Source organism: Scomber japonicus, chromosome 14 (assembly GCF_027409825.1).
Source record: "Scomber japonicus isolate fScoJap1 chromosome 14, fScoJap1.pri, whole genome shotgun sequence".
NCBI lineage: Eukaryota > Metazoa > Chordata > Actinopteri > Scombriformes > Scombridae > Scomber > Scomber japonicus.
Genome location: NC_070591.1, coordinates 19,959,850 through 19,987,441, shown reverse-complemented (window position 1 = coordinate 19,987,441; position 27,592 = coordinate 19,959,850). Strand labels below are relative to the sequence as shown.

At 37.9% G+C, this 27,592-nt stretch overlaps 1 protein-coding gene across 1 annotated transcript; it reads left to right on the top strand.

Annotated features, from left to right (window-relative positions):
- The first annotated feature begins 107 nt into the window (after positions 1–107).
- col21a1 (collagen, type XXI, alpha 1) lies at positions 108–27,420 on the top strand. Its single transcript, XM_053333187.1, has 29 exons — positions 108–276; positions 5,592–5,719; positions 5,907–6,467; positions 6,566–6,731; positions 6,803–7,031; positions 9,354–9,524; positions 11,079–11,156; positions 12,144–12,227; positions 13,606–13,668; positions 13,995–14,048; positions 14,151–14,204; positions 14,316–14,369; positions 18,969–19,022; positions 19,111–19,164; positions 19,248–19,301; positions 19,826–19,879; positions 21,541–21,585; positions 21,696–21,749; positions 21,842–21,895; positions 22,944–22,997; positions 23,166–23,237; positions 23,621–23,656; positions 24,389–24,433; positions 25,325–25,357; positions 25,442–25,588; positions 25,711–25,765; positions 25,858–26,049; positions 26,129–26,206; positions 26,353–27,420. Exons 2-29 carry the CDS (start codon positions 5,623–5,625, stop codon positions 26,538–26,540), a joined length of 2,880 nt encoding a protein of 959 aa, XP_053189162.1. The 5' UTR covers positions 108–276; positions 5,592–5,622; the 3' UTR covers positions 26,541–27,420.
- Positions 27,421–27,592: the final 172 nt, after the last annotated feature.

The following is a 27,592-nucleotide window of genomic DNA, read 5'->3' as shown; positions in this document are numbered from 1 at the left end:
TTCATGCTCTCCTTATCTGCTTCTCTTTCCATCCATGGTAATTGAGGGTGGCTGCAGGCCAGTAAAAGTCCGGAGCAAGGGGGGTGGAGAGGAAGAAGAAGGACAGAAACAGAGGAGAGGGAGCTGCTGGAAAGGGCAGGCTTTCATTCACCAGAGAAACATGTGCACTTCTCCACAAATTCAGTTTCTGTAAACCCAGGGCTGTGAACAGTATTGATTACTGGCTCTCAATGAGAGGATTAACGGAAATTCACTCAAGGGCTTGGACACTTACCGGTAACTTTTTGCTTAATTTGTGTCATTTTTGTGAGTTTACTGTATTTCTGACACATGCTGTTTTGCAGTCACAGATGTTTGGTATTTATATGCATGAAGATACATGTGTTATATGTCTTTTATCATCAGACAGCACAGTGTCAGATTCTATGGAAGCAGATTTTGCACATTCAATTGCAAAAGCTATTGACAGATTTTAGTGCATATCATTTATTTTTCAATGTGCAGTTTGTTATGATGCGGTAACACTGTTGAGGTTTGTAATAATCCAGCACTGCGTCAACATTTACTTTAGTGTCCTTTACTCTGTGCTGCAACAGTTGCATATTGAAGACATTAAGTTCAGTTATCAGTCCCTTGTTTGCGCTACTGTCATGCAAAGAATGAATGGAATCATCTCAAGATTTTTTCCTGGCCATTTCACTTCTCGTAAATGGATTTTTCTTTCGCATTTCTTGACTCTGTGCAGGCATGTGTCCAGTGCACCACAGTACATGTATTGTAGTCATACAATTTTGACAGATGTGAGCATTATATGTACAGCATATGAAGAACAATCATTTTTGTGACGAGTGCAGAAAATATTTAAGAATCTAAAAGTGGATATGTTGGCTAAAAAGCAACAAGACCCCTTCGATCTGGCGGTTTACAAGACATTATTTAACCATTTGGGATTAGTTGAACAGTTTTCTACGGGGGAACAACTGATAGGGCTTGGCTTTCCCTTGTTGCTTGAAGAATTTGGCAGCAATAAATTCCCCTGATCTTGGCAAGTGCTGTTCATGCTGAACAGCAGTTGTTGTTTCTGGAATGGAGCAACTTCCTTTTGCCAAATTTACAGCAGATAACTATAACTTCAACAGTGCAAGTGGAGTTGAAACCTGCAGTTACATAACACAAACTACAAAATCTAAACATAAGAACATTTTATGTTTTACTTTACTAAGTCCAATAATTCAAACATGATATTACAGTTTCTGCAAATAAAAAAATGTCAAATTTGAATCTGTGGTCGGATACTGTGGGCAAAATCTGTGTAATAACTCAGTCGCCCACCCTCAAAAACTGAAACATAATCTGGTGAAATGTGAGAAATCATTTGTTCAGCAGCTTCCTGAACATCATATTCAGCTGGAACCAAACTGCTGCTAAACCATAATTCACATAAATCTTAAGTTTGCAGAGTACAGGCTTTACAATACTTCACACAGAGTTCATGTCATGTTTCAGTTGTATTCAGGGCAAGGATGTCTTTTTTTTAAACTTCTGAAGTAGGTATTCTTTAATACTTTGCATTTGGACATTGCAGATCTTCCATTCCGTCACCATGACCAAAACCTGTAGCTACACAGTGTTTGCCTAAGAACATCTGAGATTAGTGGGGTCTAGTACTAACATGCAAGACAAGCGCACCTGTTAGTTTTGCTACATTATGCATGCAGTTCGTCTCTAGGCATTATAGCACAGCATGTGTAATGTTGCGTTTTTATTCCTGGATGAAGGTTGCTTCCCTTCATCATGACTACATGTGTTTGGTCACTGTCCATAGCCGGAATTTCACTGTCTGATGGTGTAAATGAATTCCATGTGGCTCAAGCAGAGGTGTAGAAATACTCAGTTTGGGGAAAGTCAGTCGAGGGGAAAGTCATCCTGGCTGGACCCTTCCAGTGAGGGGGTTTTCCAACAACCTCCTCCAGCTCTCTAGTGGGGAAAATTCTGAAGAAAATGGCTTGCACAACTGCAGCAGCTTAATGCCTCGTTCAACTGTATTACTTCAGTGCAGTGTTAACATGGTGGAAAAATGCTGTCATGTTAAAGTCGTGACCCCTCTTTGGCTGCACAAGAATAAAGGCATTTGGGGGGGCCAAGGGTTACATCCTGGCCACTGTTTTGTTGAACTTAACGTGTCCTGAAAGAGCTAAGAATAAGGTGTATGGTCAGTTCCTTCCTATCAAATTCCTTCCACAAGTCTGCTTCTTACAGTATATGAGTAATATCTGGTCCTCATTTGCAACTGCTTCCTTTTAGAACGTCAGCAGTTTCTTTCACGTGCTTGAAACCACTGTAAAAAATAATTTAATAGAGCAGCCACAGAATCAACATACAATCAAATGTCTGCCGTCTACTCAAATGGAGCTTGCTAGCTCATTATCACCAAGTGTAATTACGACTCTATTCATTGTTTTAGCCACTACTTAAAATCCCATTTCATCTCTAATTTCATGAGCATGGACATAACCATTATTAAACTGCACTATACTGCTACATGTTGTTTGCAGCACGTGCAATAATATTAGTTTAAATTTTACAGAACTTAATTTGATGATACCGCATGCATTTATGTAACATGCCTTTCTATTTTTTACTTGAGTTGATGTTAAAGGACAAATCCAGCATTGTGTCATGTGTTGCACTTGCCTTGACATTGCTTCATTGGGATTTGTTTGCCATTTCTGAGTGGGTGGAAAATGTAACATCTTGATAACCAAGAGTCTTCACTAGAAAAAAAGCAGCATTCATTGATTAAAATGACCTATGACTTTTTTGTTTAGCTGATAAGTGAAAAAATCTTCCGAACAGGATTTAAGAGGCTGCAGCCACACTAGCAGCACCATGTGGCTAAACGTAGGTACAACAGAGCTAAATGGTAACATCCATGTGCTAACGTGGTCACAATGATAGTGTTCAGGAGGTAATGCTTACCATGCTCACCATCACCATCATTAATGTGTTAACGTGCTAAAGTTTGCAAACTGACACTTAAAATTTGGTCATAAACCAAAGAACTGTAGAAAGTCAAATTGTGGCATGATGTTATTATAGTTAGACTATTTCAGTCTGGACCAAGTGATTAATTGACTGGCATTGACATGTAGCAACAATGCTAACGTGGCTAAAACTAAGACATTGGTCATTTTCTCAAATCTATGCAAGGCATGAGTTTTTCAAAACACTGTGAAAAGAGGAACATGAAATGTATTTGACTTTGACACTAAACCAACTTGTTTTAGAGTTTAAATTTACAAAAATAAAGTGTGCCTTCACCCCACCAGTGGAGTACTAGGACATGAATATGTGGGTTGTTTTGGAGTGTACAAAAGACCTGCTGTGTTGTTTCTGTGTGTGAACTTGTTGTAAGATCTAGATCAGATAGATAATTTACATGTGGGAATTCCATCATTCAAATCTGGCAACCACCTTAAGTAAAGGCTAGATTAGGACACAAACTCATATATTTGGAAATCTGTTTGTTTTGAGTTGAGTCCCAGAAGTATAGCTTTGTACGGGAAAGTCATTTTGGACCCACAGGTAAATCTAAAATTGCTTCCCCATACAAATGTAAGAAAAATAATATTTGAGATGACACAGGCAGTCTAAAAAGAGGAATATGAGTACAGTGCCTTCTGTATTAGCCTCCTAAAACTCAACCCATCAAAAACATTTCAAAATGCAGCCATACAGTAGTGATGTTGTTGAAGCTGATTGGGAGCCTTAGGCTTGAAATTACTAGGGATTGAGTCAATCAGTAAGGTAAAAGAAAGATGGTTGTAGGGCAAAACATCAGTACAATGGAGTCTGTCTTAGCAGAGCTGACACAGTGGATGACTTAGAAAAATATAAAAGAAAAGCTGGAGGGAATATGGATACACGCCAAAGTGTTTAGCAAGCATTTTTCCAAAATTTCACTTTCCTATAGTGTATGTTCAGGCATGCCTACACTCTGGTGTAAAATAATCCTACTCCAATGACACCACTTGTGACATAACAACAGTAAGTGCTGTAGCAGCATTCGAAACTGATTAAAATTACTTCATCTGTTGATGGGAAGGAAGATATTACAGTTGGTTTTATCCATGAGAGGGAAAAGTGTGGGAGTGAATCTTTCCTGGGCAGCCATATTGTCGCTGGGCCAGAGGTGGCCAGAGATTGACAAATTGCAACAGATTTGAGGAAACAGCTGATAATCCCACAGGAAATAGTGAGCACTAGTTTAAGGGTAGTTGTGGTCAGAGGTCCAGCGAATTGTTTACTTAGTAAAGCTGACAGTGCCATGTGAGGATGTGGTAGATGAGGCTTAAAAGGAAAATGCTTTGGTGTACTAAGGAGGTAGAAGCTGAGCAGTAGGACTGGAAAGATGGAAGATGGGCACAGTTAGTGGTGCAAGTAAGTGACATCTGAGGCAGCAGTGGTAGGTAGTTGGTGGCTGTTACTGGGAATTGCACTGGATAACTCCAGTGACATACCCACACTCGCAATCAACCAATATCAATCTAAGGTTTGCACGGATAATATATACTGTACTGCACTATGTGTATGCTTGTATTTGAAAATTGGAATTTAAGGAAGAAAATTCACATTTTATAACCAAATTGTCTTAAAAAGAAAAAAGGAAAACTGTATTATATCTTTCTCCATTTTTTGGTACTTGGATGCCTTTTTCAGGATTGTCTTTTATCTTTAATATTCACATCAGTCACTATGATCTCAAATAAATAATGTACTCTCCTGTTTGTCTTGTGCTTAGCTTGGCAAGTGCATTGATTTACAATGATGCACCAAATCAGTTTGTATGTGCACACTTCTCTGCATTGATTCCAAACTTATAAATACTTTCTGCCATCTAAAAAATTACATTTGAAGGTGAATGTCCACCAGCAACAATGTATTTCTAAGACACTTCTATCCATTCCCACTGTAAAACAACTAATCTCCACTAAATCATTGATATAAATCAGTATCAAATACCTCAATCTGGACATACTTTGTTCAGTGGCAAAATGTAACCAACAAAATCGAATAACTAGCCTGAATGCTGCAAAGGTCACAAAGTTAAAATAAATCAATCTTACTTTGTGCATGCATGTATGGACTTCCTGCTGTCATGCCTTGAGTCATTAACAAAGTTTCATCAGATCAGCTTCATCTCACACTTTGTTCATCTTTGATGCATCATTTAAAGAGACAGCATGACCAGGGTCTAAGATTTCTACAGAATCATACTCGAATTGTTGTTTGAGCTAATGTATAGGTTGAAGGAGGAGGAGTCCAATTAAGAGCATGGTCACAGACAGTAGACATAGAAAATACATGTTGCTCAAGGTAACATTTCAAAATGATCAGTAGCAGGATAGATTTGTGTTGTTTTTTATCTCAAAGTGGAAGGAATTAGAATGGCAAGCAAATATGGAAAATAAAGTCTGAGGTAATAACTTCTGTCAAGGCAAGAATAACATGGGGTCTACATGTCACAAATGCTTGCATTGTCCTTTTCTTTTTTACTGAAATACAAAGCATGTTTTTCCCTTTCCCTGTAGGTGTACATTTGGAACTTGGTACTGCTGCATAATGGGTTACAAAGCGACATCCATGCATTTTGTCTTAAGATGCCTGTGCTTCATGCTTCTCCATTTGTTTAGTGCAGCACAAGATGAAGAAATAAGAAGTAAGAGTGCTTCTGTCTTCATTTTTCTCACACTTTGTTATGCTTGTTGTCCATACATTAAACTGCCACAGGTGGCAAAGATGAATCCATGCACTGTAAATGTCTTCCACTAAAGTAGATATCAATTATTGAAACATTGAATCATTTATTTTACACCGCTAATGTTGTATTTTTTTGTCTGCTTCAGGTTGTAGGACTGCACCATGTGATTTGGTCTTTATTCTAGATGGCTCATGGAGTGTTGAGGATGTCAATTTTGAAATAGTAAAGCGATGGCTAGTCAACATAACCACAAGCTTCAATATCGGACAGAAGTTTACCCAAGTTGGAGTTGTCCAATACAGCGATGACCCTAGAATAGAAATACCTCTGGGGAAGCACTTCTCTAACAAAGACCTCATCAAAGCCATGGAATCCATTGAGTACATGGGGGGAAACACAAGGACAGGGACCGCCATTAAGTTTGCTACAGACAAACTGTTTGGCCTCTCTGAGCGCGGCCCAGCAGGCATTTCCAGAATAGCTGTAGTCCTTACAGATGGGAAGTCTCAAGATGAGGTTTTGAAAGCAGCAGAGGCAGCAAGGAAAAAAGGAGTAATTCTGTTTGCAATTGGTGTTGGGTCAGAAACAGAAGCGGCTGAGTTGAATGACATTGCGAACAGGCCATTTTCAACTTATGTGTTCTCTGTTGAGGACTACAAAGCTATTTCCAGGATCATACAGGTCATACGACAGAAACTTTGTGAAGGTAAGCAACTGCTGATCCCAACTGTTGAAGTTGTGGTTGACAATGAGCTCAAATGTTATGACGTCAAATATAACTTGTTCTATGTATGTCTTCTGCAGAGACTGTCTGTCCCACAAGAATTCCTGTAGATTCCCGTGATGAGAAGGGCTTTGATATTCTCTTACATTTAAATTTGGCCAAAAAAGCAAAGAAAACACAAGGGGCATATCGTGGCACTAAGGCCTATGAAGTGACACCTCGTGTCGACTTGAGTGAAGCTACAAGGTAATCATTTTGCTTTCATTCTTCTTCTTCATCAGTGTATTCAGAATTGACTAACTTTCCTATATGAACAGGACACTTTTCCCTGATGGCCTGCCTCCATCGTATGTGTTTGTGTCCACGCTGAGGTATAAGGGATCAGTGGCAATTGAGAACTGGGACTTGTGGAGAATACAGACAGTTGATGGAAGACCTCAGATGGCAGTGACTTTAAATGGAGTGGACCGCACTGTCATGTTCACCACAACCAGTGATTCACCAAGTGGAACTCAAACTGTCACATTTTCGCAACAGACAGCGAGGGTACGTTAATACCCTTTATTATGAGCTTGAGACAGACTTCAAGGGAAATTTTGTATTAGTATTGTATTTGCATTGTAGGGAATACTACACAACCTACGATATCATTTGCATAATGATTTCTTTACATTTTCAACAGGAACTGAACATTACAAACTGAGAATGTGGAGTTTGAGTTACTTGCTTTGTGGGAAATGTCAGATCCAGGATTCTAGACTAGATGAGACTAGATAAGTAACTAGAGATAACAAGTCAGGTTATATGGGCCTCTGCTGTTTCAGTTTTCTGTTTTTAATCTGTTTCTTGGCCATCTTTATGAAAATGCAATACTTGATTGCTGGAGTGCACCTTTAACAGGGTGATATACAGTATTTATCAATACAAAATTAGCAGTATTGCTCTTTTTTTTTAAGGGAAAACCTGCAGATTCATATAGTTTATTCATCTAAATGCATGTTGGAAAATGGCTATGTTAACCTGTTTCTTTTGTCTTCTGTTCATTATTTCTTTCAGAGACAACTCTGGAAAAAATGTGTTAAATCAATGCACCTTCAAGGTTTAAGCATTTTTCTTCAGCAATACACACAATACTTGTCATATAACCAATCAGCTATAATCCTCTTATTCTCATATAGCATGTGTAAGCCTGCAGTAACCTTTGCAAGTACAAGTAGGAGCAAATAACAGATTATATGCCTGCCCTTGAAAGGCAGCACTACCATATCATTGAATGGTTTAAGACAGACTACATAGTCTATCTGCAGTGAAGCTTAATAGCTGCAGCAGGTACATAAAAGGTTGTTTGTAGGAAATAAAATACTTCGACCTTTGTAGCCCCCTTTTAGGCGCTTAAAAGCAAAGTTGTGTTTCTCCTCATTAACTAAAGGTGCTGTATTTAATACTATATGTATTTTAAGGCACAAACTGTGGGAAGAGTAAATGGAAATTCGTCTGGGAAAAGCAGGTGGAAAACTTTCATTCAAGCACCATTCCTTTTCCGACATGCACAATGCACTTCAAAACAGTCCAGCATCAGCTCTTATTTTGGACTCATTTACAGCAGTAAAATGTGCAATGATGCAAAGGTTTGCTCCCCTGAATGTAATTTGCAACATGCTTGGTAAATATTCCCCTTAATGGGATTTATTATTTGTAAGCCTATGGTGACCATATCTCTCAACATTAGGTCACATGGAGTAGGGACATTTCGTTAATCTCCATTACCAACAAATATCATATCAAAACTTTTATCTCGCCTCCTTTTCACTGAAGAGTTTGACTATTCTCTGATGTCTCTATTCAGCTGAGCATTGTGTGTGAATGAAAAGACACATCACACTGTGAGACCAATGTGTGACCACAAGTAGATTATGTGTTTTTGTATTTCAATAGTTTGGTGGCACCAGAGAAATGAACTCCCTGATAGCCTCACATCAGCATTTTAACTTTATCATCTCAATAGTTCTAAGTCAGTTACTTGTAAGTACCTCAAGTACAGTTGTCTCCAGCTCTTGAGCATGTGGTTAGCACATGATTAACATTTTATATGATATTCATCTCATTTTCAGGTTATAGGTACAGATTGCGAACATTAAATATGCTACCAAATTGTTGTATTTCCTTATTCTCAGCCAACAAAAGATGACGTAGTATCTTTAAGCCCTATTTATTTTAGCCTTTGGTTAACTGCAGTTGTTGAAAGGTAAAGGTAATAAGATTCAATAAAAGATTAAAAAGAATTCAGATTTGATATTGGATAGGATTTTGACTAAATGGTATCAAATCCCAGCCCTACCAGTATATAGATGTCGCAAAAACAGGTGAAAAATGAATCAAAATGGGCTTACATGTTATTACAACATCAGGATTTACTTTTACAGACATCATTTAAGCTTACTTCCTGTTGGCTCCCGTGGTAGTTTTTCTATCACTGTTTCCTGACCATCCCAAGCCAAGTATCTCAGATGACTGTACATTATTCATTACACACACACACACACACACACACACACACACACACACACACACACACACACATTGGTGGTTTACATTAGGAAGTTCATAATATTTGAATAAATGCTTCATGAAATGTAACTCTGATTTGTTTGTATTGCCCAGGTTCAAACACATCAGATTGCCCCAGTTACATCCATAGTGTCCATCCTGCTTCCTGCTGTGGAACCAGATATAACCAGATTTATTATACACATTAACTGCAAGGGGACAGACTCTTTTCTTGTTTTCTTTGTCTTTTATCAGCACATTGCCAGGATGTACCATTGTTTTAATGACTATTTCCTGTTCTTTTTTTTATGGCAAAAAAAGCTATTTGATGAGAAATGGCACCAACTGCGACTGCTGGTCACTGAAGAGGATGTTACTCTTTATGTTGATGATCTGGCAATTGAAACTCTGTCCTTGGAGCCCCCTGTCGGCATTTTCATCAATGGAAAAACCCAAGTTGGAAAATATGTCAGTAAAGAAACAACAGCGCCAGTAAGTTCAAAATCAACGACTCTATTGTCAGAAAGCACACTTTTTTTGGTTACGTCATTTAGTCAGAGTCGAAGGAGGAAAAATACAAAAGTAAGATAACCTAGCTATAGACACAGGGAACAATTTGTTTAATGAGCAGCTGAGCAAATTCATTACTGATATACTGTATTTCTTTAACAGCATCACACAGCAAAATGTAGTTTATTGCTGCCTCCTCAGAGACATGCTTAACTCTGAGGATAATAAATCTTTGGGAAAAATGAGTATTTTCATCCACAAGGTCTTATTAATCTTTGTTTTATTTGTCTCAGTTGGCACTATCTGTGCCAAAAATGCTGTATTTGTAATAAATTATAATTGTGCTACGTTGGAATTTTCTTTGCAGAAGATAATATAGCGTGCTGTTTCTTGAACATTGATGCAAATGCACCCATGCAAACATAATTAAAGATTTTAATGCAATAAAGTTATGGAAAAGAAAAATAACTGCTTTCTGCACAATACATTCTTTTATACTAATTGTAAATTTGATGTATCACATTTTCTTATGAAACAATAGCACAAATCAACCATTTTAAATGTGTTAGACACATGTGTCAGCAATTAGGGCAGGTTGGGCATTGTTACATTTCTGGCCATAATTATGACCAATGGAATAACATTTATTTTAAATAAAGTATAACAAGCTGTGCAAGGTAGAAGAAGAAAAGTATGATTTATTCACAAACAGCATTACAGGTCTGTGCAGTGCAGATAATCCTTTAATTGAAAAGAATGCTGACACATTATTGTAGCTGCAGATATTAACCTGAACCACAGCTTGGCAGTGAATGTTATAGTGTTTACTGAGCCATTGTTCCAATAATCATGATCATCATTTTCTGCATTTTAACAAAGTGAATATATTTGTGAGTATTATCTTTGTATAAAAACTTACAAGTGGAAGCAATTTGTTATACCCCTAAAGCCCCAGCAGAATGGGGTACAATATAATTTTGAATAACATTACACTCATTAGCATGAACTGCAGACCACACTTTATCATGTTTAAACCTAAATACAAGTCACTGTAATGATTAACAAAATGTAGATGATATTGTTGTAGGTTGATCAGTGCCCCCGGTCACGCAGGCGCACTAATTTTTTCATGAGGCTGGAAATAATATAAATCATGTCATCTTTCTGCTCGCATGGTAACTGAAGAAAAACAGTCTTTGGGACATTCTGGAACCATTTTAACACCAACATCAACAAAACACCAAATAAAGGCTTTCTAATGGAAGAATAGTGCCATGTCGCGTCAGAATATTTCCAAATACTGAGGGAGGTCTGGCAACATGTAGCTCCATGCCCAATTGGGCACTTATCTTTTCTTTTAGTTTGGCAGTAATACAATAGCAGTTTCAATAAATAAGTGGCAAAGTACTGATAAAACCGAACTAAATGTTACAAATTACCCCCATATTACCATTTGTTTGTTTTGTTAGCTTGCTTGGAATAGACAACAGTGGAAGTTTTCTCTTTAACATGAATTTTATCTTTTTAAAAATTCAGTTTGAAATTCAGAAACTTCGCATCTACTGTGACCCTGAGCAGAATACCAGAGAGACAGCATGTGAAATACCTGGAGTCGTAAGTACAAGATTCTTCTTTTACTCTGTTTTTTAAAATGTTTTTCAGTCCAAAAGCAACATAGATAACTTCTTCTCACCTTGTCCAACCACATCTGTTTTCACTTTGAAACACACCGCACTATGTCATCACTAGTTCATTTAAATTAAAATTAAATATTTTTTTTTGTTGTGTACTTCATCAGTAAAGTGCACTGTGGTATTTGGTTGTAGGAGTGTAAGCTCAGCAGAAATTCACTTGAAATCACATCTGTTTATGAATAAAATAATATGTTGGAGGAGGACCCATGGCTCTGCTTCAAACATTTTGCACTCAGTGTATTTTTTTTATTATCTGCTGGCTCTAACTGTGTTTGTGAAGCAGTGGCCCATTGTTATGTTGGCTTGGAAAATGCTGTAACTACAAAGCCAGTGCCAAATTACTGTTTTTAATGCAAAGCTGTTGGATAAAAATATCAAAAGAGACAAGATGAGAAGCCTAAACATCTGCCAAGTACCACCACTCTCTCTCTCTCTCTCTCTCTCTCTCTCTCTCTCTCTCTCTCTCTCGCTCTCTCTCTCTCTCTCTCTCTTCTGTCTGTCTGCCTTCATTTATGATAAAATAACCAAGTTCAGTTATCAATCTCCTTTTTAATGGAGAATCAGATGCCTTTCTAGAATAATCTCAATCCAGTTTATTTCAAAGAAAAAGGAAATCCACTTTACAGGTTTATTTCACCAGAAAGATCCGAACATATTCAGAGCTAAAGACAGATTAAATAACATTAAATTGATCATTATAGTTCTTTTTTAAATCTATTAACAGATGTCTTATTGGATTTTGTAAAATTAATAAACATTAGACTGATACAAATACCAATATTATAAAAGGAGAGGCATGATTTAGAACCAGTGTTGGATATAAGTATCCTTCTGTACACTATGCATAATTCTGTATGTGTACTTAATGTCTTGCCTATTGAATAAGAGTCTTGTTTTGTTTATACAGTGCTCAAACAATCCTGATTTCACTGAACCAACTCAAGAACCTTGTGTTTGTCCTCCTGGAGCTCCCGGACTTCAAGGCATGAAGGTCAGTTACTCCAAATATTTTTTCTTCTCTCTTTTCTTTTTCTTTTAATCGAAAAACAATGTCACGAGCAAAGTTTTCCGCCCACACTTTGGCAAATTGATGTTCAAGTGTTACCTAGAGACTTACCTAACCTTAAATAGTAACTACTACATTCCTGCTTAACTGTAAAATGGAATGATTAAATATGGGGCCCACCCTGTTGTTCCTAAATAAGATGGAACGCCCTATAAGGTGATTATTGTCCCCACACTGTGATTAATAGAAATACACACACAAAAACACACTATGTACTGACAATCGAGTCTGTTATTGCTCCAGCACAGAGCTCTATGTTGTCCAGCTCCCCAGTGTTCAGACAGTTGTTTAAATATTTACTTTAAACAGTGATGGAGATTAAGTATGAGGAGATAACTAACTATGTGTAAACATAGAAATGACAAAGACACTAATCAGCTTCTGTTGAGGAACAGAGAACAAACTTTCTCCCTCTTATGGCATAGTCTTGAAGAAATGTGTGCTGAATTCCCAGGTGGTGTCTGAATACAGTTCTCCACGTTGCATAATTATGTGATGAGCGCATGAGGTTACACTTTAACAATAGGTCAAAACCAAGTGCAGTCATTACAGCCTATAAACACAGATTTCCTTTGTGCAAGAAACTGAGCTGTGTGGGAAGTTTTAGCACTTTTATCTCTTTTCCAACCTAAATATACACAGGTACCTGCTGATCTCTGCTTACTGTTTAACGAATTGCGGATGCACCAAATAGGCTCTTTTCTCCAGTAAGTCAAATTGAGGCTTGCCATAGTGCGTAAGTTGTGGTTAGTCCTGTTAGATCCCGTTGGACTACACTATTTGCTAAAGCAAACCAGACCGCTGTCTGAGATAAATAATGGGTAAAATGGAAATTTACTGAAATAAGGAATAAAACCTACATGTCCGTCTTTATTGATCACAGGGTATTAAACAATGCCGGTCATAAAAGCCTTTCCACAAGTACCTCAGAGAGATATTACCTTAGCAACAAAACTCTTTGTTAATAAAACCTACATGGTTTCGGGCATGTTTGTGTTTATAAGGTCACCAGTACGCTTTTACTACATTTACTAATAGATCCAAAATGCTGGGACTGTTGCTGGCTTGCAGATGGTCCTTGTAACCCCACATAGTGCTCTAAGATTAGGGAAACTAGCATACTCTGCACAGTTTATAGATAAATTAAATCAACACTCTACCCCTGAGAAGGCATATTGTTACCATGTTTTTGATTTATTCATTTATGCTGCTCTGCGGTTGGCGCCTGCGTACGACTGACAAAGACGTAAAACAACTTGCTTGAGTTACACATGATTAAATTACCTCATTCTGTTGTCTGTAGGGGGAACAAGGAAACACTGGCAAACCTGGTCAATCTGGACCTGCTGGTGCTGATGGTAAGCCTGTGAGTACTACATAGTTCAATATACAAACATACAGAACATAACCACTACACTGTTACAGCGTATTCACAACAGCAGCTCAGAAAATGCCAAAACCCACTTGAGTTAATGTATCCATGAAGTCAGGACATGTATGCTTGTTAATTGTGAGGGGTAATGGATTGCTTCCGAATGCTCAAACACAGTGGTAAATATACTTGTTTACTCATTTTTCTAAGAGTGTAGACTCATCCAGAGAACATGCACACATTTGAGAGGATGCAGCTGTTTAACCAAGTTTATGTATCTCCCATCTTTTTTTTCTTCTTTAAAAAAAAATCAATTTAAGGGTATCCCTGGCATTAGAGGAAGTGCAGGCCTGCCAGGTCCTCCAGGAGTAGAGGTAAAATCATTATCATTTGATCTACTGTATCATTAAAACACCAGTAAGCATAAAGTGTGGAGATTTTAAAGCCCCCCCCCCCCCCCATCTTCCTTCTGTCAGGGTCCACGTGGGCCAGATGGGTACAAGGGAGAGCAAGGGAGGCCTGGTGTTTCGGTAGGAACGTCAAAAAGCACATTTGTGGCATAATTGGTTTATCATCATGGTGCAGCACTAAATTGTGACCATTATAAAGCCTATTTTTTCTAATGCATTTTTATCATTCAGGGTGAGCGAGGTATACCTGGATTACCAGGCTCACCTGGACAACCAGGAGAGAAGGTGAGGATATTGATTATTCAACAACGGCACTTATGTTTTTGCTCGATAAAACAATGTATTTGTCAATATATTCACATTTTAGATGCTTTTTCATGATCCTCTGTAACTTAAGTTCAGGTATGGAATTTGAGTCTAAATGAGAATGCATGAAACAGAATGATTTCTGTAGAACAAACGTGTGATAGTCAAAAAATACAAAACCCACATTGAATTACTGAGAGTAAATCTTCTTTTTATGAGATGAAGTGTAGGATTAACAGGAAATCCCTGCTAGACACATCAACTTGAACCGTTTGAACATTGTTGCATCAATCACTTTGGTAACCATATGTTATGAATATAAAGCCAGTTCCCTCGGGAGGGTAAAAAATACAACTTTCTATACTGCAGGACAAGAGCACTTTGCAAAGACAGCATGAGGGCCATCAGAGACTTTTAAAAAGTGTTCATATTTCCTGACTTTAGTTCTGCCCTTTCCTTAAAAAGCTCAAACAGTCTCTATTTTTAAGGAGCCAGAGGTATGGTATGTCTTTTCACTGTTAGTTGTGCTTTAACCCTCACTTGCATCCACCCCTGCTCCTTGGCTTCTCAGTTCAAATATGAGTTGCAAATCCAAAGAAAAGATGTGAAGGTACAGGAATCAAAGCAACATGTACAAATCACTTTTTAGTCACCACTGCATTTTAATAACCTCAGATACATATAAATTAGTTATCACAGTGAGGATCATATAAAATCCAACACTAGAGGCCATCAAATTGAAATAAAATGTCATTCAATGAGACCAATCTGGATGCAGTGTATATCACCTGCTGCAATATTCTTTTATCAAGCAGGCACATAAATACATCTTGGATTCATTTTCTTTTACCATATAAAACCTGTCAGCCCGGCCTCACATTCAACACTGGGACAAAAATCTCTACACAGAAGCCTTCAGTGATGGCAAAACTGATTCAAAGTATCCAGATGTTCTGAAATCAGTACACGATCTGAAGGCAGGCCAGCCCACAGTATGTGTTGCCTTACTCTGGGTGGATGACTGCCTCCTCCACTGTGCAGTCACACAGACTAGAAAATATACATATGTGATTAGACTCAATACAGTTGGTGCCACATGTTAGTATTAGCTGTCAGGATATTTAACAATGCTGAAGAAGCCAAACACATGTGAGCCAAAAAGAGAAAGCACCTGTGAGCTGAAACGTGTCGGCTTCTCACATCAGGTCAAACTGATACAATAATCCACACAAAATGGAGACTCTTTAAGGGAATCTGCCAGTATTCCTCGGAAAAATGCAGTGTCAAATAAAAGTAAGCAGTGCCTAAGTGATCCAGCAGTAGTAGAAAGACATCAACCACAAGCACGGCACTCCAGCAAAAGCCTGACAGTCCTACAGCTTTGTCTAGATTTTTTTTTTTCTCTGATCACTTTGATGTTTGTCTAAACAACTTTTTGCCATCAGTGTTATTTTGAAGTGCAGCGACATAATGCATCTTCTCTAAACTACATTACGTCTGTCATATCATCCTACGTTGCAATCATCATGCTTGGCCAGTTGGCTGAAGTAGAGAACAATTCAGGCAGTTATTGTCATTTTGAAAATTGTCTCAGCTGGACACAGACACGTCTGCACCTGGAGGAAGGTCTGCTATAACATCTGCCCAATTGTTTTACTCACAAGGCCAGGATGTATCGAATTAAGTTTTTACTAGTGCTTGGACTGTCTTCTCAACTTTCTTTGATTAAGTCAAATACTTGAGGCAAGTATTGTTGGCGCCTGTCCTGTTAATGATCAAGAGGATTTATTGTATCTATCTAATTTCTAGTTATACAACACTTGTGCATAAACGTGGTAACACAAAAAAGATCATTTAGTTATTTGTGGATCCCATTTGATGTGATCTGGGTACATTAAGTGCTCAATATTTTCCTGAAGCTAGTTAAATGTGGTCAAGTTGAGCTCAAAATTACCTGTAATCTAACTATATCTACCTATAAAACCATCACCCTCTAGAGGCCATGTTCCCTCTTGTGCCAACCAAACAAGAGCGGGAATCACTTTTTACACAACACTGTGCCATTAAACCAGCACATCTGATCCAAAAACAACTTGAATGACGGTAATAAATGGATTAATAAAATTACCCCCTAAATATCCAAAAATGGTATGTAAAGCACCACTTTCATGTGAAACAGTAAAGGGCTCAGTTGCCTTTTGCTCACATTCAAACTTTATCCATTTGGCATTGAGATTTTAAATTATTTCTTGTTGACACCAAGTGAAAAGACTCCAAAACTTTAGACTGGGTAATTAGATTTTCCTCACGTCTGAGTCAAAGGGGGTTAGCTCTCAAGGAAAGTCAAAGGTCCTTCATGCAAAACAAAACAAGGACTAATATGTCTTCGACCAGTAGAAACCAGTAGAAAACCACTTCGCACGCTTCACACTACCTTCACCCCACACATACAAAACAAATTTACATTTAACTTTCCAAATTGTTCCAATATTGAAAGACCACACATGGACATATAGTAGTAGTAGTTTTATTTTCCTGGCACAGGATCTGGTGAACAGAAACATGAGTCTGCTGTATTAAGACAGATCAACATGATTCAAGGGCACATGAGGAAGAAGGACTATTAGCAACTTCCAATAAAAGTGGCTAAGTTTGTGTATTCAGCCTGTGATATGTGTTCATGACCACAGTCATTAATCATGTTTGACAGGATATTTCATCGCTAATTATGTGGGCATCTAGTCTGTGCTATTGATCTATGTAGTTGATTAACTACAGTATATAATTACCTCCTTAGCTTTGATCAACAGAAAAATGTGTTCTTTCTGGCAAACAGGTGTGACTTTGATTTTTTTTTCTTGCTCTTGGGGTGAACATGTTTATATATCCATTGATATAAACTTTTAATTTTAATTTTGATTATTGAAAGCAGACTTTTCCTCTTACCTGAGATCAGGCATTACACATTGCTAGAAGGTACCCTAGCCAGGTCTCTCTCCCTGTTGTCACACAAACAAAACAGTAAAATTAACTGCATCATTAAGATGAAGAGCACAAACACAAGCTGTTTGGGGTGGCTGTGGCTCAAGAGGTAGAGCGGTTGTCCACCAATTGGAAAATTGGCAGTTCGATTCCAGGCCTCTCCAGTCCACATGTCAATGTGTCCTTGGGCAACGGTGTGTGTTAGTTTCCCTCTGATGAGCACTGCGTGGTAGCCCCTGCCATCAGTGTATGAATGTGTGTGAATGGGTGAATGAGACGTAGTGTAAAAGCACTTTGAGTGGTGGGCTAGAAAAGCGCTATATAAGTACAGTCCATTTGACTTCCATGTTAATCCCAGAGGTGTTGCTCTTAACCATGCTGGCAAACTAAACAGTAGTGTTGACCATGGCTGGTGAAGAAAACTCCAAGCCTTTCTTACATGCTCCATGCTAGCTGCATGACTCTAGGGATTGGTCAGTTCACCACTTTGGTCCAGACTGATATATCTCAACAACTATCAGATAGATTGCCATTTTTATTTATGGTCCCCAATAATTTTGGTAATCCCTGATTTTTCATCATGGCTACCACATATCCTGTTAGATATCTCAGCACCTATTAGATGGAATGGCACAAAATTTTAAAATTTGTGGTTTATTCATAGTTCCTAAATTTCTCAATGACTGTCGGATTGATTATCATGACATTTGGTTCAGACACTCAAGCTCCACCCCCTATGAATTGTTATAACCTTAGCGACTACCCGACTTTGACTTTTCATTAAACACAATCAAGTCAAGTTCTCATGTCTTTATAAGCGAAATATAAATGTATGAAAAGATAAGAATTGCAATTAAAATCAATTGAGATAAATGACCTGTCTGTTAACTGTTGATTGAATTAGACTTTGACTTTATTCTCTTTTTAAATACAGTTTTATGGGGGAATGCATCCAAATACAGTCAAGTCCACAGTAAAAATGTCATTCACAAAAGTCCCTGAGCCAATCAGTAATAAATGTCATTTAGTTAAGTTGTAGAGTTTTTTTTTCCTTCATGAGTTGATTAGTATAATTTTCAATAATAGAGTGCACAATCTGCGAAAAGCAGATGCAGTAATGTCTCAGCTGTTTCCAAATCTATGTTGTTTTCCCTCCCAAAAATGTGAATATGCAGTGACGCATCATTCCTCACATTTTGGCAAAATTCTGCAGATACAGTACTTAAAAAGCGTTCTGTTTTAAGTCATCCAGTTCAACTCTCAAAATACTAGAATGATGTAATGAAACATGTCACTCCCTTATGTTTCAGTCCAAATATCTAAATTAATGTTCTATCCTCGAAAAAAAGCCCATTGCTGACTAACACCAAGCACTAACTGCACAGTTGAGAATGGGTAGTGTCTGTGAGGTGCTCTTGTCTCTCCTCATTTGACTGACAGAGACTTGTTTAAGAGTTTAACAAACAGTTTTCTCTATATTAGATCGTGACTGGAAAGTTGACATAAGCAAGGTCAGCTTCGAAAATAGCATGAAATACAAGAGCTATTTTTACAGCACTTCTCACGATCTTTCTAAATCTTTTTTTCTGTTCTCAGGGCTCAGTAGGATCCACAGGGACGGCAGGGTTGCCAGGAAAAGATGGCCAAATGGTGAGGATGTAGGCAATCCCAATGGTGAGTCACTGATCATGACAGAAGAAAAAATAGTAATTTGAATTGGGTTGAATGTTAATTTCAGGGAGAAAAAGGAAGTGCGGGACCTCCTGGGCCATCAGGATATCCAGGAGAACCCGTAGGTGTCGAACAATTTAGAAATATGTCCAGACCTCATGTGTCATTATGATAATGTGTGAAAATCTCTTTCTCTCCTTTAAGGGTCTACCTGGGAGGGATGGAAAGGATGGATTACTGGGACGGCCTGGTCAAAAGGTCTGTTTGTAGTGACAATACAGAACAGTATGTTACAAAGCTCTTTCAGGGATTAGGGGAGTAATAGAGGAATGAGGTTGGATAAGCGCACACATTCTTAAAAGATTTTGCTGTTCCCAAAAGTGCTGTTATTGATGTTTGGCAAAACATGCAAATGTAGTCATACAGAGCTGGTGTCCCCCTTGTCTTTTTCCAAACCCTATTTGACAACTTTCATAAACATAAAAGTTCTTCAATGTTTTTAGATTGATGTCTATTTAATGAACTCCTCATTAAATGTAAAATATATGAGTACGTGTCAGATCTCATAACTATCAATCTGGATGAAAATAAAATGTGTTTATAATCAAAAAGCTGAGCTGGTCTGTTTAGTGTGCTTTTAGTTTAGTTGTTTTTGTATTTGAATAGTATAATTTTATTGCTTTGAGGTCATTATTACTTGTGTTTTCCTGCTCATGTGTGTTTCTCCTATTTATAGCTTGTCATCTGTCCCTTTACCATTATTTTTTCTCCAATGTATAAAGGGAGAAGCAGGGGCCAGTGGTATCCCTGGTGCTGATGGAAGGCAAGGCCACCCTGTAAGTCATAACACAGACAGTACTCATTAAACATGTTTGATATTTTGTAGATTGCCTGTGCTTCAGGCATTGGCTTAAATCTTTACTTGGACTCAAAGAAATTGAGGTTTCAATGCAAAATATCAAATGAAATGTGCAATCAATTACTACAATATAAGTTCTTGTTAAGATTTTGACTTTTGAGTAAAGCATCTTGCAGCAAGAACAGGAACGTGTAGTACACATCTGTGTGTGTGTGTGTGTTTAAAGTTCGTCACAGACAATAATAATCAGCAACAGAAGAGGGAAATTAGACAAATACAAGAGTTGGTTTGATAGAACACACAGATTTGCATGCATTATGTTTTTACTGTACTAAGACTGCAGTGTGTTAACATACTGTCACAAGGACAGAGAGCACCCCTGGCAGCCAGAAATTTAGGGGTATTTCCCCTGTAGTTCATCCCAGGGTAACCCTGTTATGTAACAAGCAAGCTCAGGCTATAATTGAAGGCAGTGAAAGTAATTCATCGAGGGAATGTTGTGGTGCTCTGGCAAATCTGTTTTAGGAAGAAAGTGTTTCAACTGGGCAACCACCCCAATGATCATGGTTGTAAGTGTTGTCCAAAAGTTTGTGATGGGTCTACAAAAGATGACTCAGTTGCTCCACAAGGCTGTTAGCTATTTTCCTCCACAAGAACAATAGAGTTAGCAATGTGTCAAAGAAGACAGGATTAGTACTGCACTTAATCAAGTTAAACAAGATGCACTTAGCACTTCAGTGCTAGGCCGCAACACAGAGATTTCTTCACCTATATGTTGGTTGTACATGTTCAGGCAGCTCTAACTGTCTGTCTGCTTGAAAACTTTGCTCATGTGCTACCAAAAACGCAAATCTGAGGCAACCACTAAGCATCTGCAACCATTTATCTCAGAAGAAAATAAACTCAAACAAAAAAAAACTAGAAAGGCTTTCCAGGGTAATTCTGCTGTATGTGTTGACTTCTAATGTATTCAATATTTTTTTTAATGCATTTGTATTTGCTTTCTTTTTTCCTAAGTGTATTTTAAATATCAATTACTTTCCTTATTGCAAGAACCAGCAAATAAAATATTTGCAAAGCCCTTTTGCAGCATCTAAAGAGCATACCATTTGACATGGTAATGAAAACAGTGCTCTACTATTGTACAAAGCCTTGTAGTTTAAATGAATGAAATGAAACACTATGTTTTGTAGTGATTATATTTAGAAATGTATCATTAGACATAATTTAGCCTAAAAAAGTTGAAAACCATGTTTCTCCACTCTTGCAGCCTAATCTTAGTTCAATCAGTTGCCTTTATAGAACATTTGGCTTCAATTGTCACTGACAGAGTGAAGTCATTATGACAAAAATGAAACTGGAACGTCTCGTTCTTCACACTGTTTTTAGATTCAGTTCAGAAGCACCCTATTAAAAATGTGACTTCTGTTATATCATTTTAACCTTTGACAGTAAATGAGTAATGCATACAGTAGACCAAAATATGAAGACATCACACAGGCCTTCTTAATAGAAAAGGAAAAACTGATTATATATAGTGTACCTAAATTTAGCATGCAAGTTTTTGGGGTTTTTTTGTTGCCATTCTTAAATATAGTGATGATCTGCACTACAGTGAATCTCTTTTGTTGGTACTAGGGTACGCCTGGCTTACTGGGAACAGCAGGTCTGAATGGACAAAAGGTGAGCCCCTGCTTTGGTAACAAGCTCCTTAATATGTATAAGAGAAACTGGTCAATGATTTATGCATCACTCCTTGTGATTATATTTGACGGATATGGTTCTTCTCTAAGGGGGAGCCTGGTTTGCCTGGACTAAGGGGCTTCAAAGGATTGACCGGACCACCTGTGAGTTGATAACTTATGACCATTTATTAACAGGTTCAATGTGTATCTAAGTGTTAATATTGAACAAAAATGATTTTCTCACTCTCCTGCAGGGTGAGATGGGTTTGCCTGGTGTACCTGGTGTAAAAGGACCAAGTGGACACAAGGTAATCATTTATGCCTGCATGGAAAGTCACTTCCAGCTTCTTCAAATGGCTGTGCTATTAATGCAAAGCTGCTGTGCAATGCAAAAACAATGGCTGAATTTCATCTTACCAGGAGACATAAATAAGATGCAACACAGCCTCTAAAATGAGCAAACTGTACACTACATAAAAAGTGTTGGTTTGTACACTTTCCATCACTGGGGCAGTGAGAGAAAAAATGAATGGCTATGTGACTTATATTATCCAATTTACTCCTGGCATGAGATTGTCCACTTTGTTTAGCTGCACAAGTTGAAACTGCAACTCAGAAAAGTCAAAGCTCAAAAGCTGGCATGAGCAACCAACAAGTTGCAGGATGAGCCATGTCATAATTTAAGTTGACCACAAGCACAATGTAGTACAGTTAACCTGCTGCCAACATCTGCAGGTGGAGCTGGACAGCATGACGTCACATGACAGTCCCTTCCAAAGCCATTTCTTACTAAAGGATACATAAAGAAAGCTTCTTGGGTCAGCAGCATTACGTGTTTTGTTTGGTCACTGTTATTCTAAAAGACATTTCAGCAAAAGTGACGATCTCTTGGCCTGGCAGCAGTGCTAAATTAAGCAATGATCCGGTCTTATTGCTTTCGTCAGTGGAATTTTGGTGGAAATGTAAGCAGTGTGTGCTTGTTTGGTCTGGACGCGCTGTCTCCTAATCACTTTTCATTAGCTGATCCGCCTTTAACAAGCCAGTGTGTATTGGGTGAATGGCACACAAGTGAAAACCTAGTTTATGGACAGGCAGGCAATACTTTGATTTTATGGCTGAGCTTCAGACTGCAATTACTGAGGCTTGTTCAACTGGAAAAGAAAGCATACGACTAGACATAATCAAACATTAAGCTTCAATACACCAAAACCTCATGAAAGCATGCTTCAGTGAAAATGAATTACAATAAGAGAGTGAAAATTCCAACTACAATCCAGTCAGTGATATAATGTGGTTTGGATGCTGATTCATTGTATGTTTTCTGTAATATAAGATGTGTTTTATTTCCTAATCAAGGGGACTAAAGGCGAAAGTGGAAGTCCAGGTACACATGGGACACCAGGGCCTGCGGTATGTTGATACTGAATTCATCTTAATGTGAACCTGGCGGCATTATCCCTAATTGAAAATACTGTCGTCATTTATCATTAAAACTGCAAGTGAATATTCAACAACTGTTTATCCACAATGGTTACAGTGTGTTCCTTTGTTTTCATATTTAACTGAATGCTTTCCCAGGGAAGAGCAGGGGAACCAGGACAAGCAGGTCAGCCAGGGCACCCGGGCATGCCAGGCCTGAAGGGCAGCAAGGTATTTCCTCTGTGATTGTCTCTGCCAGTACTCTCTCTTCATCTCTTCAGCTGTATCCAGTTGACGATATATGATATATATATATATAAGATATATGATTATTGATTATAAAAAAATGCTGTTGACAAGTCAGGTTTAAACAATTATCTCATCAATGTGTACTTACATAATGACTCAATGTTTATAAGACAAGAACTGTAGTTGTTTTTCTGGGCAATTTAATTATTGCGTGTCATTTTGAACATTTGTATAAAAGACATTTAAACAAGGTGAAGGTTTAGTTTCCTCTGTAGCCCCAAGCATCAAGACATGTTGTGATGCTATCTTATTTCCAGTAAATCTTTTGGACTTTGTGTTTGAGATACAATCCATGTCTTTTCCAGGGGCAAAAAGGAAATACAGGTGAAAGAGGAGAGCTGGTAAGGTTTGAGACAAAATTACACTGCCACAAACACTTAATTAGTCACACACAGATAATGCTATGATCATGTTGACCTCTGTAATGCCAATATAAAATAATAATAATGGACTGAGAGTATATTTGAATCATTATGTCATCATGTAATATATCACCATTACTGAGAGTTAGATTTTGTTTGGCACCAGAAAAGGTAGAAGCACATGGAAAAACATAACCAGATACACACTGACAAAACTAATCATTATGATTCTGTGAGTCACCTTATGGAACTTATCCAATAATTGTTTAAGATTAAATATTGTAGATATTCAACACTGCAGTGAGTTTGTAAGTAATGTACCACTGTGGGTAGAGAAATATAGTATTTATGTAATTTGACTATATATATTTTTCAATCCAGTGACAATACAACTTAATTTATCATTGCATGTTATTGAGCCTTTTTGGAAATACAACTTAATATTTGCTGTTCTATGGACTTGAAACATTGTTTGCCCCATTTCACCAAATTGCATTAATTTCATGCCATGAAAGCAAAATCTACTCTGGTATTCAGAGAATTAACCCAGGAAAGGTTTTTATATAATAAAATCACATTAAATTGGTGTTAATGTGTTATATTTAATCATGTTTTATAGTGCACTCTGCTTTAAATGCCAGTTATGTCATGCTTTGAATGCATGTTCACATCTAAAACACAAATTTGGTTAATCTGATTATTTTCTCACAGGGGATGAAAGGTGAAAAAGGAGAGCATGGTCGGCCGGGGAATCATGTAAGTTTAATTTAATAAATGAATATATATAAGGCAAATAAATACAGAATCACTAAGATATTGCCAATGAAAAAAGTTGCATTTTTATTTATTCAAATTAAAAATGCACCTTTTTTAAATCAAATGCAAGTTTCTAGTTCATGAAAAGAAGAGATTAAAAAATATATTTTAAAACACGGGTGTCACATTGTTCAAACATTTTCCAAAGCAAAGATTTAGCTGAACTTATCTGTCTGTTTGTCTGTTAGATATCAGCACAGCTAAGAATAGTTCATGAGACTTCATGAGAAGACAGGTCATGGGCCAAAGAAGCACTTATTGGTCTTAAATGTGGTTAGCGCCACCATGTGGCCATTTATGTAGCACTTCAAATGTTCACGCATAACTCTTGAACAGTGAAGCTGAAGATTATATTATTTTTCTCCTGGATTCCTTGGTCCAATACTTATTTAATCTATTCATATATAGTACAGCCATTTTCATGTACAATGATTTTCTGCCATTTCATTTTTATTGTAAAACATCTTTGTGCAAATCCAATCTTCAACAGATTTGGTACATAATTATAATTAATCTTCCATACGCTTTTCCATAATTGTGGCCAAGTTCTCAAAGGCATGGCCTATTTGACTCAAATTACCATCATTTTTCCAACACATTTAGCCACTGTATGCTGTTTAGCCTATTGCTGGTGTTAAATATTTACAGATGGTCAAAACTCAAGGTCTTGATTTTTGATGGGTGAATTATGTCTGACTCATTTCAAATGTTCCAAGTAGTTTTGATAGTATTTTGCCATTCCTCAAACATCTGTACTGAAATTTTTATATAATCAAAATAACACATTTTGCTTTCTAATTTTGAATTACTTATCCTGATTTTGATTGACAGGGCTCAACTGGTCCAACTGGACATAAAGGAGAGGTATGTCAAGCTGAATGGGTCATGACCTCCCGCCAAACTGAAATGTTGTGTATACTGCTAACACTGGGCTTGTATTTTTGCCAGAAAGGGACAACAGGGGATATGGGTCAGAGAGGTCAACAAGGTCAAGTGGGGCCGCCTGGACAGCCGGGTAACACAGGCCCATCTGGCCCCCAGGGGCTAAGGGGAGGCGCTGGTCCTCCTGGCCCACCTGGACCTGAAGGCAGATCTGTATGTGTCATACAGATGACTATTATTCTTTTTAAAGCATTTTATTATGATGTTATATCTGTTTTTGACTGACATATTGGCATTCAGTGAAAATCCATTCAATCAATCACTTTTTATTACAGGCGAGTGAAATATCTGATGTGCACATTCGTCAAATTTGCAGAGACATTATTCAGTGTGAGTATCTTGCGTCCAACTCATGACATGTTTATGTGTGTTCTCAACTCATATCTGAAATATTTTCATATTTTCATTGTCTGTCATCCTAGCTGAGTTGCCTTTGCTAATGCTGAGCCACCAGCAGAGTAGCTGTACCAGATGCCACAGTCGGCCTGGATCACCAGGTGTACCGGGTCCAACTGGGCCCCAGGGCATCAGGGGTCTTCCTGGTCTGTCTGGGTCCAGAGGACAGCCAGGTCGTCCTGGTCTGCCAGGGCACCCTGGTATTAATGGGATTAAAGGTAAAACCAGCATCAAATCGTCAATATGTTATTAAAGCTATTTTGCAGTATGTTCTCACAAAGGCACTTGTGTTCATAGGAGATCCAGGTTTCCAGGGTGAGAAGGGGAGCCCTGGTCGAACCACATTTGGAGACCAAGGGCCACCTGGGCCTCCAGGTGAACAATTTGAGCATTTATTCCGTTTTATCAATGTTTTGCTTAATTTAAAGAAAGTCACATGGACTCTAATTGGCTGAAAGATATAACAGATGTCTCATGTTCAATGTCACCTTTTGAAGTGATCATGGGCTTTATTTCTACAGGTCCAATGGGTCCCCAGGGATACGGTAAGCCAGGTCCTCCAGGTCAGCCTGGAACCTCTGGTCTAAACGGGGCAGAGGGTAAAAGTGGTAATCCTGGCATCCCTGGTCAGCCTGGGGTGTGTGATCCATCCATGTGCTATGGTAGCATGATGAGGCGGGATCCTTACAGCAAAGGGCCAAACTATTGACGTAAAGCAACATCAGTGCAGGCACCAGTCTAGAGCTGATGTGGAACAAACAGCCATTCTCAGGAAGATCTCATCTTTACAGTTTCTCTCTGTCGTGGAAACAAAACGGACCTCTTCTAACACATTTTATGTGATCTCAGACAATCAGCAGAGCTAGATCCTATCACATTTTCTCTGTTGTTATGTTGTATTGTTATCCAAATGTCTTTGAACAAGCTCTGAGTGTTTAATGGTGTGAAGAGAATTCATCATCGGTTCCATTTAATACCTCTCATCTGAACACCCTGAACTCATGTACTACAGTGCATGTATGCGGTTTGGATCTTTCTCTGGGCAGTGTGGCTGGTACATTTTCCCATATTGCCCCCTGGTGTTGCTTTGTTGCATGTCTCTCTAATTTTTCAGTGCACATTGAGTTCAGTAAAAACACATCATCCATAATCTATAAATTCCATGTTCATTGAATAATTTCACCTTGAATTACATCTGAAATTGGCCTGTTTCAGCACAAAATTCTGTATGAGTTCCTGTAGCTGATTATGAGCTGCTGTAATCCTGTGTTCCTAAAGCATTCAGTTTGACTCTCTATGAAACTAATGTTATGTAAATTATTACTTCCCCCTATCACAATACTTATTCATTCACAGATAATTTTATTCCAGTTAGTAAGTAAAATGTTTTACCATCAAGAAACCACTGATATTTTAGTTTTAAATTATGTCCTTTATGCCCCCTAAAAGGCTTACCTTTCATTACTGTAGCAGGTATTTTATTGTTATTTATGAAACTGAGTCATAACTGTGTATTTTAGCAGTGACATGTTTTAAACAGCTTTTGTAATTTTATTATTTTGTCTTAAGTTGACATGTGTATGAATCTTTTTCTTTTTTTTTTTTTTTTTTTTTTTTTACTAGAATTAAAACATCTTAATGATTTATCGATTGCAGTTATTTTTGTTATTTGTGCTTCAGACTTTCAAAGTTGCTGGTTTATTCCAGGACTCCATCACATCATCTGTCTCTTCTTTCTACTGGAAGTTTCGGATGTGGTGT

Coding starts and splice junctions, on each gene's coding strand:
- col21a1 (XM_053333187.1), top strand. CDS start 5,623: ATGGGTTACAAAGCGACATCCATGCATTTTGTCTTAAGATGCCTGTGC. Junction 11,157..12,143: donor CATGTGAAATACCTGGAGTC/GTAAGTACAAGA, acceptor TTGTTTATACAG/TGCTCAAACAATCCTGATTT. Junction 14,370..18,968: donor CTGGACAACCAGGAGAGAAG/GTGAGGATATTG, acceptor TTCTGTTCTCAG/GGCTCAGTAGGATCCACAGG.